Raw genomic sequence first — 15552 nt, 5'->3', positions numbered from 1 at the left:
TTGAACTAGTGTTGCTTTCGAGTCGTGTTTTTTTTTTATGAATTACAAGTTGTGTTTAGCTTTAAAAATTGTTTAATATGTTTTAACTTTTCAACTTTTACAGACGTATGATCATTACACTTCAACCGAGTTATTCTATTCCACCTCTTAGAAAGAAAAGAACTTAAATCAAAATACTTAATAGCATGGCAATACATTTATACAAAACTTCTACCCCGAGCACACGCAATGGAGCCGTAGACAGTCAAGTAAAATCCAATCCACGAAATAATTTGATCTATGGACAGCATCGTTGTGGTAAAGGTCGTGTCAAGAAAATATGAGTAAATTTTTTTTAACCATATCATAGTTTAAATTTCACAGACCAAACCAACCAAATTCAAAGAGAGAGCTTAATGAAAGTTGAATGGAATTGGTTCCTTATTCATCTCTCCACTTTGCTTTTGTTTTTGTAGCTTTTCAATCTCATCCATCCAAATTTGACCCCACGAATCTGTTCTTCTTCTTCTCCTTCCTTTCTCTATTTCTTCCAAACCCTTTTGAATTTGAGCTCATACAACACTTATGTAGGGATTATTACACTCACCCACTTCATACAATATAGTTTGCTACAACTTCCAAAATGGCCACTACAAATCCAACCATTTCTAAGTCCTCGAAACCGTTTGATGCTTCTTAGGGCTTCGTTAGAGACCCTCGACTAGGTCTTCGAAATTCAATTGGATCTTATCATTCAACCTCGAACCGAACCGTTCAACTTCCGAATCACCTAAAACAGAAGTCTTTATCTAATAACCTAAAAAAACAATCAAATGAGTATAAAGTGTATATATATATATATATGAAATGGTATAAAAGGTAAGGGATTTGAGTTTGGTTCATATAGTGAATCATGGAAGAAGGGGTATAAAGGACCATTTCTCATGGTTTCATGTAGTGTTCCAGTCATATCCTAATTTATTCTTTTTGGGTTTAATAAATTCAAGTTGGGTTTAATAAATTCAAGATTAGGAAAGAAAAATTTTCCATGACGGACCCTCTAACATAAATTTCGAGTTGGGAATAGAGTGGTGGCTTATTCAGTGTTGGTCATAGCGAGTAAGCATGGTAGCAGTATCTAAAGCCGAAGCTGATTGACGAGATTGAGCCTCCAACATAAATTTCGAGTAGGGAATAGAGTGGTGGCTTATTCAGTGTTGGTCATAACGAGTAAGCATGGTAGCCGTATCTAAAGCCGAAGCTGATTGACGAGATTGAGCCTCCACTCGAATTTACATGTTCGGGTGGGATGATTTTTACGGAAATATTAATAAATTTTTTAAAAAATAAATAGAGAATCTTTTGGCAAAGTAAAGATTGGATAAAAAAAAAAAAAAAAAAAAAAAAAAGCACCCTATTCCTTTCTCCCCTTATTTCCCATCTCGCATTTGTTCTTGAATCTCGTAAGTATTCCCATTCCCACACAGAGATCTGTGAGGCTCAGCTGCAGAGAGAGCGTAGAGAAGAGAGAAATTGAGAATGTTCCATACCACCAAGAAGCCCTCCTCTATGACTCCTCATGATAGGCCAATGTGTGTCCAAGGAGATTCTGGTCTCGTCCTCACCACCGACCCCAAACCCCGTCTCCGTTGGACCGTCGAGCTCCACGAGCGCTTCGTCGATGCTGTTACTCAGCTCGGAGGCCCTGATAGTACGTATCTTCTCTCACTAACTTCTAGCCTCGTCTTTTAAACCTCATATTTTAACCCATAATTCTTTCGTAGAAGCCACTCCCAAGACGATCATGAGGGTCATGGGCGTCAAGGGCCTCACTCTCTACCATCTCAAGAGCCACCTTCAGGTTACCGTAACCCATCCGCTTAAACTTTTGAATTAAGTAATAATTTCAATAGGACATTGAAAATTCCTCGTTGGGTTATGTCCTAATTTGAATATAAATTCAATCGAATTAAGCTTTTGAGTTTAGTGGTCGTTTAACATTCTCTTCTCTCTAAACGAGAGTTCAGAAGTTTAGGCTCGGGAAACAACCCCACAAGGAATTCAATGATCAATCGATAAAGGATGGCATGAGAGGTGAATTTCAAAATTCCCTTCTAATTTCAAACTTTCAAACATAATATTAAGCAAATTATATTCTTTGTGCTTACAGCTTCCGCCATGGAACTTCAGAGAAACAGTGGATCTTCTTCAACCTTAATGGAGCGTAGTATGAACGAGTAAGGCCACACTTCGTTTATTATTTATTGTCTGAAACAATATCTACCGCTTAAAATGAAACAATAGAGAGTTAAGAAATAGAATTGGGATCGAAAGTTCAATCTTCGTTGATATTCCCAACATGATACAAGCTATCAACTAATATCGAAAATATAAACTAACTAAATTTTGAGAATAAAATAAAATATACTACTAATCAAAATATTAATAGATTAAGAATATATAAGATATATTCTATAACTAGTATATTCTCCAAATATTAACTGATTACGAATATTTTGACTAATTCAAACAAGTGGTTAGTTAGCACTAAATTTTGACAGTCTCTTTTGCTTTCTTTTGGTTTTTTATTTTTTTTGTTGAGAGGGTGTCGGTGTGTTTTCTTGTATGACAAATGCTGTCTCATCATTCTAATTTTACTGAACATCTAACCTTAAACCTTACAAAAAAAAACATATTTGTCTGCTAGAATGCAATTGGAAGTTCAGAGACGGCTGCATGAACAAATTGAGGTTAGCCCATTTGTTTGTTATGATTATGTAATTTTGATTTGAATTATATCGTTGGACCCAAGAGTTTAGTATTGATTTTCCTTTACAAGTTGGTGCAAATTTGAAGATATCGAGTTTTTTTTTTTTCTTTTGTTGGTTCGTGTGGGGTCCCATTCGGTTGGAAAGAGAAACGAAACATTTCTTATAACAGTGTGAAAACCTCTCCCTAATAGACACTTTTTAAAACCATGAGGCTGACGGCGATATGTAACGGATGGTGCAAGGCTGTGGGCTGTTAGAAATGGTATTAGAGTCAATCACCTGACGGTGCAAGGCATTGGTCAGAGTACAGCTAGACCCTGTCCATAATAGGCGCATTTTAAAACCTTGAGGGGAAATCTAGTAGGGAAAGTCCAAAGAGAACAATATCTGCTAGCGGTGAGTTTGGGGTTTTACAAATGGTATCAGAGCCAATCACCGAACAGTGCGAGACACTGATCGGAGTAGGGCTAGACCCTCTCTCCATAGTAGACGCATTTTAAAAACCACAAGGGGAAGCTCTTAAAAGGAAAGCTCAAAGAGAACAATATCTACTAACGGTGGGTTTGAGTTGTCTGCTATCAGTGGGTTTGGGTTGTCTGCTAGTGGTGGGCTTGGGCTGTTACAAATGGTATCAAAGTCAATCACTGCACGGTGCAAGACACTGGTCAGAGTAGGGCGAGACCATCTCCATAGCAGACGCGTTTTAAAACCTTGAGAGGAAGCCTAAAAAAGAAAGTTCAAAGAGAACAATATCTGTTAACGGTGAGTTTGGGATATCACAAATGGTATCAGAGTTGGTCACTGAATAGTGCGATGTACTGGTCGGAGTAGGGCTAGACGCTCTCCATAGTAGATGTGTTTTAAAAACCTTGTGGGGAAGCCCTTAAAGGAAAATCCCACTAAAAACGCTAATGGTGGGCTTAGGTTGTTACAGTACAATTGTAGTGGGGTAAGAAAGGTATTAGATCATCAAACTTTTGAAGGATAATTAGTGTCTCATCCATTGAACTACGCTCGGTTTGAGCTTACAGTTTTATTTTGATTCATGAGGCAAGTATGTGAGCTATTGACGTGGAAACAGGAATTTAATTAATTTTTGTAGGTACAAAGACACCTTCAATTGAGAATTGAAGCTCAAGGCAAGTACATGCAAAGCATATTGGAGAAAGCTTGCCAAACCCTAGCCGGCGAAAACATGGCCGTCGCCAGCACCGCCGCCGGACCTTTCAAAACCACTTCCAACAATATGGGAACAACCAGTACCAACCTTGTTCCAGACGCCGCCATCAAAGACTTCATTTCACCTCATCCACCTCACACCTTCCCTCCTTTTCAAGACATGAACAACCTATTTACCTCCGAACCGCCGCCGCCTCCGCCGCCTCTCATCGACTGCCTCAAGAAGCCCAGCCCCTTCATCTCTGGCGCCGGTAAGGCCCCCATTTTCTGGCCCGACGATCTCCGACTCCAGCACTTAGGAACCCCTTCAGCCACCTTAGTACCGCCGCCGCCTTCCATTGGCAGCCCACCGGACTTGGACTCTCTACAACTGGAAATGTATGAATCAAAACCGCCACCCCTGTCACCGCTGCTCGTTGGCAACGACGCGATGCATGAAAAGAAGTTCGACACGTCGATAAAGCTTGAGAGGCCGTCACCACGGCAGTCGTCGGGACATTCCGACGAAAGGGTGAATAATAATAATAATGGTATGCCCAACAATAGTAACCCTACGATGTCACAGCCACAGGGAAGAAATTCTTCATTTGGTTAATTAATTGATGTTTTATGTGTAATAATTAGTGACTTAAATTTGAATGTAACTAATTAAATATAGATTAGGGTTTAGATCTTAACAAATGCTCATACTCATTATTATGTTTGCATGTAACTCTTCTTCTCGCCCTTGTATTGATTTTGCTCTGAGAAATGTGAAGTATGAAAATTTGAATTTTCGACTTCAAGAAAACGAATACATGGTTATGTGATCACATTTTTTCATGTTTTCATGATCGAGATACTTATTCTAAACAAAATACTCATATCGTGTTCTATCACGAGGGGTAGATCGCAAATAACGAGGGACAACTAGTGATCTATCTAATTCAACTGACTATTTGGATTGGGTTATCAACATAATTGAGTCGAGTTGTTCTAAGTCTACAGTCAACAGATATCGTCAATTTTGGTCCGTTACATATCATCTTCAGCCTCATGGTTTTAATATACGTCTGCAGGGAGAAGTTTCCACACTCCTATAAGAAATGTTTCGTTTCCCTTAAATGAAAACTTTACCAGTTGGTTCGGTTGGGTTGAGTTGTCTAAAACATGTTTCAACCCGACCCAACTTAACCTATGAACACACTCATTTTAGTTTACCGTCAATTTAACATACACAAATATAAGCAAAGTAACGTTAGCTTCACTAACCTAACCGATTAGCGATCAAGACATCAGTAACTTCATTAATACAAATTTGTTCGAACACGACACAAAAAAACGAACAAAGAAGGTAAAAGGTAGGATTTGAAACAAATGAAGGTATAATATTGGTTCCTTAATTTGGACAAACAAACAAAACAAACATGATTCTATTACACATGTAAATGCTAAAAAAAAAACCATTACATGGAATCCTTAAACTATCTTAATTTCATGTTATGATATTGTCAGCTCTCTCTCTCTCTCTCTCTCTCTCTCTCTCTCTCTCTCTCTCTCAACATGCAAAAATCATATCTTTTTCTCTCTCTACATTATATTTTAGAGATTGATTTTAGTGTGTAACCTGTAAATTTATAATGTACAGTAAACGTAAGCTTTGGAATTGAGGATCTTACGTTACTGTAATAAGGAAGAGTACTGCTGGACATTATGATCTTCTTGCATGGGAACACTACATGCAGACAAAATCTCCTCTAAACTTCCATTCATCGACTCTCTAAACTTGTCGAACTTCACGTACTCGTCCATGCACTCGACTTTCATCCATGTCTTCGTTTCCCCCATTATGTTCAGCTGAGGGAAGTCCTCGAGCTCCAATGGCGGGTAGTAAGGATGTTGGTAATGAAGATTGCTCGGTATCTACAAAATACGCATACGATCCAATATATCTTATTAAATCCGACACGAGCATAGTTGATCGACTCAAGACTTTTTAGGGTTAATAAGTAATTAGTTTGGTCAAAAAAGGGTTATGGAGGATGGTGAAAAGAGACATTTTTGGGGGAAAAAAATTAAGATTTGGTGATTTTTTTAAATAAAAAAAAAAAGATAAAAAGATAAGTCAAAGGGCTTGTGAATGTGGACCATTCATATATAAAAATACTTGGCATCTTAATTATAATTAAATTTAAATTAGTAAACTCATTAAAAGAAAAAGTAAATTAGACCTACTTTAGACTATTTATAATAAAGATTAAATCATTCAAAATGTCTTAAATGTCTTCTTGATTTCAATTTTTACCTTTAATTTTGATTCTAATCTCAATCTTAATTTTTAATAACCCATGTAGTTTTTTTTTTTTTTTTTTTTACTTTTTACTTTTTACTTTTTTTTCACATTTTTTTAAGTTTCAATTTTGTCCCTTTTTTTTTCAAAAATAAATTAAAAGATTAGAGATAAAATGGAAACTTTTATAATAATAATTGAAAATATAATAATATAATAACCAAGTTCATTAGAAAATCTATGATAATTAAAAAATATATATAATCGTTTCATACCGTCAAAAAAATAATTTTTTTAAAACCGTAATAAATAAAGTTATATAGCTTATTCGAAAATAATAATAAAATGAGAACGAAATTGGAGAGGATTACGTGTTTATTCATGCATGAAATTATAAATAAATTAAATAATTTTTTTTAAAAAAAAAAAATTAATTGTGTAATTTCATAGCATTGAATGAACTAAAATGGTTGAAAGTTTAGAAATACCTGTATGAAATTTGAAGGGCATTCAATGTGAATTGGATACAGATTATTTGCTGCACTATTGGCTTCGTTATCGGAGGCCACCGGAGCCGGCAAGTCGTCGGCGACATTCCCTTGTGTGAGATCGGAGGAAGAGTTTTCAGAGCTGAAGATTTTAGGGTTGTACTCATGAAGAAGGTGATCAAAACTATCACCATCTTCATTGCTTTCTATCCCTCCTCTCAAGCTTTCCGCCCCTCCGCTCTCGTCGACTTGCATGTCTTGCTCGTCTCCCATCTGCCACAACGGTGCTTTGACATCAACTCCGCTTGCCTTTTCCCTTACAGGTTTCGGTATTTGGGTTGTCTTCTTGAATACACGACACAATGCATAAGAGTCCTGTATCAATGTCAAAATATAAGTGAACAATATTGATTATTTCGTTAAAACTTTTAGGTTTAGTGGTAATTTCGAATAGTTTTGAGTTTCGTGTTAATGTTTGAACTAACAAGTGTTTATAAATTGAACTTTTACCCTAATTTGAACGTATTCATTTTTTTCGAGAAATTATTCTGATCTTTTTCTCTTTGGTTTAGTTGATGAAGGGAAAAAAGAACCAAAAAGGAAAACACTTGAGAGATCTTTTCTTAGGGTTCATGTTCATCATCTTCACTTTTAATAATCCAAACCCGAAAACGAAGAAGAAGGAAAAGAAAAGGACCTTTGTCGAAGAACACGACGCCGCAGTGGCGTGTTGAGAATGAAGAAGACGATACTCGTGCATAACCCAATTGGTTCTAATCCCATGAGGAGCTCTTCCTTTATAATACACCAAAGTCTTCTTCATTCCAACCACCCGTTTTTGCGACTGAACCACTCGATCTTTTCCAGTAGCCTTCCAATATCCGCCCCTCGTCGCCCGATTCGTTCTCGACCCATTCGGGTACTTTCGATCCCGAGGGCTATAGAAGTACCACTCCATATCTATGCTTGGCAAAAGGGACTTATCTGAAAAAGTAAAATCATTAAGAAAACACGAACAACACAACAAAGACAAAAACGAAGGAAACAACGAAACATTACCAGGTAATTCCCAAGGTTCGCACTTATAAAGATCGATCTCGGGGATGATCTCGAGCTCGATGGAGCGGCCATTGATCTTTCTATCCAAATAGTAAGCAACAAGCTCTTCATCTGTGGGGTGGAAGCGAAAGCCTGGAGGGAGGGTCATGGGAGCCATTGAAATAGAGCTTTGAAGATATGAGTTTTTGCTGTTTCTAGAGAGAGAAGAAGAGATGAAGGGGACCGAATTGTTGGAGATAGAAGTATATAAAGAGGGAGTTTGTGGGGGGGAAAAAAGAATTGAGCTGAAAAATGAGATTATATTACAGAGTGGAGATTGCTTTTTCTTTCTTTTTGTTCATAAAATCTGACAGCTGAAGGGATTATATGGGAAGAGATGAATATGTCTTTGTTCTTTGGATGATTTCATCACCTAAGTGAAACCTTTTTCTCATGTGATTCTCTTTTTATTTAAACCCATAATTTTACCCAAACTTAACCTGGCTTCTTGGCTTCTAATTCTATACGACAACCATCGAATTCAACCCGGGAATAAAAAGTTAACTTAACCTGGCTTCTAATTCTATGCGACAACAGAACACAATCGAATTCAACAAGTGAATAAAAAGTTGGATCTCAGATGAATCGTCCCATTTATCCTCTTGATGAGAAGTTTAGTTTCAAACCCTAATTCAAACGGTAAAAATACGTCTTGCTAATGAACCTTGGATGATCCACATCATGAGTAACTAAAAAAGTGATTTAATCTAGCAATGGAAGGGTATATGTGTAAATATGCATGAGAGAGAGGGAGAGTGGGGGGCTTTACGGCTTTAAAGGGAGATTCTAGGAGTAAAATAGGACGGTGCATAGTGTGAAAACGAGGCATGCATGCGTATTATACATTATAATAAATTTTATATTTTATATTATATAGTTAGATGTATGTATATTATATTTAATAAAATTTGTATTATATAGTTAGAGAGAGACAGAGGGAGAGGATATATGATTAAGAAGCTTCGTCTGCAGAAAGCTTTTGTCTGCTCACAAACTAACAAAAATAATATATAGAGAAACGCATTGACAGCCTCAACTTGGGACCAAAAAAACAACAAACGATATTCACCGTTAGGTATGACCATTAGCCTCACGATTTTGAAATATATGAAATGTTTCATTGTTCCTCTTTTCATTCGATGTGGGATCTCACAATCCACTCCCCTTGGGGGCCTACATTGGCACACCACTTGATGTCCCACTTCGATACCATTTTTAATAGCCGAAACACACCGGTAACAAATATTGTACACTTTAGCCCGTTCCCTTATAAGAAATGTTTCGTTATCCTCTCCAACCAACGTGAGATCTCACAACCTTAATTGCAAAAGCATTTTAAACACAGAGAGAGTATCATACTTCTTATGTTTATAACTTGACCGTGCATTAAGTGATATGTTATTTCAATCTAAAGTGAAAAAGAAAATTCCTAAACTTTCCTCTGTATTTGAAGAACATCCATCTATCACAAATATTTCAAATTGCTAGGACTTGAAATAGACGTAGAAGTGTTCGAGTCTCAATTTTCACTACTACACTGTTCTTGTCTAATATTCCTAACAAATTTCTAGAGTTTCTACTCTAGGGATAGTTTTGAAATGTTTAGAGGAAAGATACGAAAACTTTTCCTTCTTTTCATAATACTTAAAAAAAGATCTATAACGCTAGAATTAATTAGCCCACAAGAGAGGGATCTATAACGCTAGAATTAATTAGCCCACAAGAGAGGGAGCGGGTAGCAGTATGTATGAAAGACCAACTTTTTTGGTTGTACAGTGGGAACCCAACAATCTACCTGTCAAACTCTAACAATGGCTGCTTTTGCTTTCCCCACCATCCATTTTTCCCCCCTTTTCTTTTGCAATCCAAAACCATTCCTCCTATTTCTTCCTATTCCTATTCCTATTTCCTATGCCCCTTGTCCTATAGCTTTGTTCACTTTGGCCTTTTTCTTTTTCTCTCTGGTTTTTCTTCACCCATAATTTAATCTCCTACCCTCCCACTTTAACTTTCCTCTCCTTAAAATATCATTTTCATTTCCACAAAAGATCCACTCCCCACTTTAATGATTACTGCGCACAATCTTTGACTGGTTTCTCTTTCTCTCTCTTTCTCACAAATCTACCCAGAAATGACAGAGTTTTCATTCCACTCAGTTCATGGGGAGGCGTAGAAGCAGAACAACAACAAGAACAACAAGAAGCAGCAGTAATTTCAACAGTTATGCGTGCTTTCAGAGCCATGCTATTGCACTTTTAGGAGATGTCATTTTGAACATAAGTACACAACAATAATGAACAAGCAGAAGAACACAGAGACCAAAAGATAAACAAACAAATAAAAAGGGCTTGTTTTTGACAAGGGTTTTTGAAAATTTTGAATCTTGAACTAATCATGTCATGAGACTCACATTTGCAATAAAGGGTCTCTTCTCTTTTTTTCATAATAGTTATCAACTATGAAAAACATGTTTCAATATCTTTTTGATATCATTTAAAATTATTTTGTGTTCTGATTTTGTTCAGTGACATGATCATGAAGAATTCTTGACAATACAGGCTTGTCTTCTGAGTATTTCAATGATATATAATTGGGTAATGGACTATGCATATATAATACAACATTCTTCTACAAAACATACATGTTTTGATGATGGAGCGTCAAAATTCTAATTATCATCTGTAAGGTTCAAATCTCTCCACCACACTTCTTTTTCAACCTTTGTAAGAAAAGAAAACAACCACCACAAGATAAATGCTGTTAATTATAAGAAAGATTAAATGACTCAAGATTCCACATAGGTTGGGGAGGAGAACGAAGCATTCCTTATAAGGGTGTGGAAACCTCTCCCAAGCAGACGCGTATTAAAAACCTTGAGGGGAAGCTCAAAAGTGAAAGTCCAAAGAGGACAATATTTGCTAGCAGTCGACTTGGGTTGTAACAAATAGTATTAGAGCCAGACACCAGTCGATGTGCTAGTGACGACGCTGGGCCCCGAAGGGGAGTGGATTGTGAGATCCCGCATCAGTTGGAGAGGAGAACGAAACATTTTTTATAAACGTGTGGAAATATCTCCCTAACCGATGCGTTTTAAAAATCCTGAGGAGAAGGCCGAAAGGGAAAGCCTAAAAATGACAATATCTACTAGCGGTGGGCTTACATTGTTAGGGGCAAAGGTCATTAATTTAAGAACAAAAGTGATGCTACTAATACAGGTAAGATAGAGAGAAAACAGTATATTCAACTACAAGTTACTGCCTTTAGTTATATCACTTTATAGTTTTTACACCTCAAAAGCGTCATCATCATACACTTACTTCTGCAAAACAAATTATTTGATAGAGAGAAAGAGAAAGAACAGAGAGAGAGAGAGATTACCAAGTTGGCACTTATCTCTTTTGCCGAAAGACCCTTTTATTCCTTTTTATCGGCCTTGCCTTGGCTTCTGTTTTGGTCGAGTGAACCACAAATGATGCTCCATCTGATGAAGGATGATATCAGCCAAAGTTCAAAAAAGAGATTCCAAACTCATCCATTTCACCAATCGAAGCACTATATCTACACAGAGGCATCAGAAAAAAAAAATGTTTTGACTCTTCCTCGAAGTGTGTGTCTGTGTGTATTATTTGACCAAATTTTTCCTGCTAATGGTTGAGGATTAAAAGGTGGATTTTTTTTATGTTATTTTAATTGGCATCTCTTCTTTAATCTAAAGCAAAACACTTCGCATTCATAAACAGAAACATGTGATGATGTGTGCTGTCCAGATTTTTTCTTGAACTCAAGGTTTTCAATTGAATATTCACTTAATCTTAGCTAAAGATGAATTATGTCCCCATCTACTTTGTTATGAAATGAGAAGAAAATAGCATGTGATATAATCATATAGTAAATTTGATTATAAGATGCATTTAACAAGACATTGAATAATGATACAGAGGGTCTAAAGTGATGCAACCTTTCAGACAATCTGGAGTAAAAATAAATAAACAAAGGGAAAGTAAAAGCAAAGGAAGAGGCTAAAGCTTAGGTTGAAGAGGAATGAGTTGGTGAAGGAGCATGCTCAGATTCTCCACCAGCTGATCCGATCTAATCATTTTAACGTGCCTGGCAGCACAAAAGACAAATGTCCTGATTCTTCTCTTATTATGGCATTGATTTTTGTTTTTTTTTAACTCGTTTCAGATTTTGGTTATACCTTTCATGGGAGTTTTCCTCACTCTCATGGGGCCAATGTGTGGGGCTTGCTGGTTTTACCTTTCCCTTTTCTTTTTCTTCTTCTTTCTTTTCACATTCTTCATCTTGTATTCTATGGTATCACTTATTTCAAAGTGGAAGCCTAATTCCATAATTTCAATTCAAAGAAGCTCATTAGTCTAAAAGTCTGATTCTATCTCTATGGAAGACTAATTAGTACAAGTATCCCACAACTTCTTGATATTGCCTGGCCCATCTTCTTAAATGTCAACAGTGAGTTCTTTTTTCCTCTGTTTTTTTCGAATGCTATTCATTGTAATCATTTGAAAATAACACTTGAAAAAAGGAGAAAAAAGTTGGCAGTCATGGCAATTTCAAGGTCCTAATCTTAGTCAACGGCACTCTAATACCCCACCATTCAACCTATCTTTCCAAGAAAAATCAATGTTATCAACCAAAAGGGCCTAGTAACTTGTCTGGAAAAACACAGTGTTCTTTCAATTAAATGCATGGGACAATTACAGAGAGCTCAAATTTTCAGACGGCTAGCTGTCCGCATTTTAGTGGAGAAATTGCTACCCCGTAATTAAAATATAAATATATATATGTTATAAGAAACCTGATATACAAACCTATAGATTATGCTATACTTGAAATTGTATCAATATTAATACTTTGTATTTAATACAATAGACAAACAGGTAAAAATCCCCTGGGTGCATGCATTCAAGGAACAGGGTATATACTCTGTATTATTTAGCTGACAGCGTAGTATACCACCATATACAACATACTACCAAAATTTGTAACAACCCAAGCCCACTGATAGTGGATATTGTCTGTTGCTAGTGGTGGACTTGAGTTGTTACAAAATTTCAATCCAAATATAAACAAGGGATAAGAAACATATATTCTCTCATTTTTCCAATGAAAGATCGGTTTCTTACTTTCGTACGAGAAAAAATAGTAATACTTAATTGCATTGCAGGGTGGTGCATTTTCACTGTTGTGCCTTTACATATAAATATAGTTATAAACTAACCAATATGATCGGTATGTGCATTTAACAATACAAACTAAGGTCTTAATTGTGGTAATAATATTCCTCCATTCCACAAATATCAACATAAATTTATCTATTGAGCTTTTAGTGATAAATGTTATGCTTTATTCCCTTGTAAATGGTGATATGATACCTGGCGAGCTTCAAGATTTGAGACAGCCATTGCCCTGACATATGGAAGACTCTCAATTACAGCATCAGCCAAATCTGTTATGAAAGTAGGCTCACATCCGAACGCTGGAACACGTCCCCATTTTCCTATCCTAGATTTTAAAGCCAGTTCTTTATATTCCACGTCTATTTCGTCCAAAGTTTCTATGTTCTCACATGCAAATATGATTTTGAAGAATAGCATAAAAATTTAATTGACTGAATATGATTTTGATTTCTAAACTAGGTAATCTGCACGCAGTCAATATGCAAATAGTATCATCAACTCATAAGTGCTGGTTATGTACTTGTTCAAGTTACATTTTGATGCCAAGACATGAATAGTAACACTTATGAACCAAAAAGGTCGATTAGCATTCGACTATAATGAACAACATTTTCTGAACTGTTATATCTTCGAATGTTGCATGTTAAATAGGTATTCATCCTCCCTAACGAAAAAGAAAGTTTTATTGTCATTTAAACCAATCCAGGATGTCAGAATATTGTATGAACATAAATGATCTTCAAGCAATCATGCATCCCCCATTGCACTCACAAACCATGCATTGAACAAGTGAGTGAAAATGCAGAAATTATTCTCAGTATTCCTCTAATCTTTTTTTGTGATCTCGATTGTGAAACAGCAATAATGGTGTGCATTAAAATAAAAGGCAAGAAGAAGAAGAATTTCTTGCCTGTGCATCAGTTATCTTTCGCATGGGAGAACCACCGCCAATTGAGGCATAGCCTTCTCTACACTTGGGCGATCTAAGAGCAGAAATAAAGTGTGCCAATGGTCTTTGGAGGAATCGGAACAATCGTGGCAACCATATTATATCGTAGAAACTCCCACTCATTGAAACCATATTACGGGTCTCTTAAAATGGCCCACTTCATTTCGCCCCAATGGGCTTCCAGCCCAAAACGCCGCACCATAAATACCCCACTCCACTCCCCGCCAACACCCAAACGTCATACTAACTTCGCGCTCTATTTCTCTCTCAGCCTCAAACGCCGTTTCTATGTTATAATATGACCCAACCGCCAGTGCCTCCGCCGCAGCCACCGCCATTATACGGCTCCGGAGTTCAGGTCCGTTGCACCGGTTGTCGCGATGTTTTGGTGGTGGCGATATTTCGGTTGATTCGTCATCAAATCCACAAACGAAGTTCTCTCATCCGAAAACAGCGCTTGATCCGTCGAAAGAAGCCCTAATTTCTTCTGAAGGTTCGTGAAGTAAACAGTATCGAACATTCACGGAGTCTTCGCGTCAAAAAACACGAGGTGCATATTGTTCTTACACTGCCTTCGAAGCATATTCAGAAATGGAGGTTTCAAAATCGGGTCGGGATGAAATTGTAGAGCCTGTCTTGGATGGAATGGCAGGCGGCTCGGCCGATGGAGTGTGCGCCAGAGAGAGGCGACCAAATCGAGGATGTCGAGCCCTAGATTTTCGAAGTAGTCGATTAAAACGATGACGTTTTCGTGGCCCTGAGGGACCCACTCTGCCTCGGCGGCGATGGAGATTCTACCGTCTTAACGGCCAAATGGAACCTCCCAGAAGGGACCTCCAGCCACAATGGTAGCATCTCTGGCAGTGGCGGTGAGAATGTCGGAGCAGGAGACGATTTTGGGGCAGTTTCTCTCAAGCTCGACCTTGATGTCGTCGATAACGGAGAATCCCCACAGGGTTTTGCTCGCCAAAGAAATCGATGCATCACATTCGATCAACTCAAACTATAACTATAGAAACTGATTTAATTTAATTAAAAATATGTATATATAAGAACTTCTCGAGCATATATGCAAGCGAATGAGAGTTAGAGCCAACATGTAATCTTTCTCGATCCAAGATAGCACTTTTCCGATGAATGATGTCCTCAACATTAAGACATGTTTATTGATAAAAGGTTTTAGACAATAAAGATATTACTGACATTGGGACACGATTATCGAAGTAGTAGATAGCATCGACTGAATGTCGACCGCCACAACCAAATGGAGGAGGAAGAAGAGAGCAAAGGAAGGCATCAACGTTACCTCATGGACCTCGAGCTAAATGGGATATGATTTAATGGTTTTTTTTTTCCTGGGATACGATTATAAATGAAGGAATTTTGTACGTGAGAAGCACTAATATTAAAACGTTATGTTTACGTGCAAACATGTTTTCATATATTCATTCGTTATTATATAATATTTAATTTCATAATTATATGTTAATGTTATATTCTAATTAAAATGCATGGAAATTGGCCCATACATCGGTGAATTAAAAATTAATAAATAAAAAAGGAAATAATTCAATTTGTATGCATAAATATCATTAAAAATTAATTAAAATTATTAATTAAT

At 36.9% G+C, this 15552-nt stretch overlaps 2 protein-coding genes and 1 pseudogene across 4 annotated transcripts; 1 reads left to right on the top strand and 2 right to left on the bottom strand.

Moving 5' to 3' along the window:
- The first annotated feature begins 1410 nt into the window (after window positions 1-1410).
- On the top strand, window positions 1411-4705 carry LOC111483783 (myb family transcription factor APL-like). Its single transcript, XM_023130090.1, has 6 exons — window positions 1411-1690; window positions 1764-1840; window positions 2007-2073; window positions 2150-2216; window positions 2687-2729; window positions 3853-4705. The coding sequence occupies exons 1-6, from the start codon at window positions 1519-1521 to the stop codon at window positions 4522-4524; spliced, it is 1098 nt and encodes a 365-aa protein (XP_022985858.1). The 5' UTR covers window positions 1411-1518; the 3' UTR covers window positions 4525-4705.
- A 621-nt stretch (window positions 4706-5326) lies between these two features.
- On the bottom strand, window positions 5327-14208 carry LOC111483784 (NAC domain-containing protein 68-like). 3 transcript variants are annotated; one of them, XM_023130092.1, is made up of 7 exons: window positions 13178-14208; window positions 11163-11265; window positions 10426-10503; window positions 7746-7877; window positions 7384-7670; window positions 6687-7061; window positions 5327-5831 (listed from the first exon to the last, which is right to left on the bottom strand). In XM_023130092.1, exons 5-7 carry the CDS (start codon window positions 7642-7644, stop codon window positions 5589-5591), a joined length of 879 nt encoding a protein of 292 aa, XP_022985860.1. In that variant the 5' UTR covers window positions 7645-7670; window positions 7746-7877; window positions 10426-10503; window positions 11163-11265; window positions 13178-14208; the 3' UTR covers window positions 5327-5588. The 3 variants fall into 3 exon arrangements, with proteins under 3 accessions (XP_022985860.1, XP_022985861.1, XP_022985859.1); XM_023130093.1 differs by lacking the exon at window positions 10426-10503; XM_023130091.1 differs by lacking the exons at window positions 10426-10503; window positions 11163-11265; window positions 13178-14208 and having other exon boundaries at window positions 7746-8226.
- A 36-nt stretch (window positions 14209-14244) lies between these two features.
- On the bottom strand, window positions 14245-15136 carry LOC111484031 (annotated as a pseudogene).
- Between the last annotated feature and the right edge of the window lie 416 nt (window positions 15137-15552).

The sequence above is a fragment of the Cucurbita maxima genome, unplaced genomic scaffold (assembly GCF_002738345.1).
Source record: "Cucurbita maxima cultivar Rimu unplaced genomic scaffold, Cmax_1.0 Cma_Scf00009, whole genome shotgun sequence".
Taxonomy (NCBI): Eukaryota; Viridiplantae; Streptophyta; class Magnoliopsida; order Cucurbitales; family Cucurbitaceae; genus Cucurbita; species Cucurbita maxima.
Note: the sequence above shows the minus strand (reverse complement) of the source record. Positions and strands in the feature narration are given on the sequence as shown.

Bases quoted from the DNA above. Each gene is read 5' to 3' on its own strand.
- LOC111483783 (XM_023130090.1), top strand. From the start codon at position 1,519: ATGTTCCATACCACCAAGAAGCCCTCCTCTATGACTCCTCATGATAGG. The intron at 1,691-1,763 runs GTACGTATCTTC...ATTCTTTCGTAG, and splicing joins TCAGCTCGGAGGCCCTGATA to AAGCCACTCCCAAGACGATC. The intron at 2,730-3,852 runs GTTAGCCCATTT...TAATTTTTGTAG, and splicing joins GGCTGCATGAACAAATTGAG to GTACAAAGACACCTTCAATT.
- LOC111483784 (XM_023130091.1), bottom strand. From the start codon at position 7,902: ATGGCTCCCATGACCCTCCCTCCAGGCTTTCGCTTCCACCCCACAGAT. The intron at 7,671-7,745 runs GTAATGTTTCGT...TTACTTTTTCAG, and splicing joins CGAACCTTGGGAATTACCTG to ATAAGTCCCTTTTGCCAAGC. The intron at 5,832-6,686 runs GTATTTCTAAAC...CGTATTTTGTAG, and splicing joins GCCCTTCAAATTTCATACAG to ATACCGAGCAATCTTCATTA.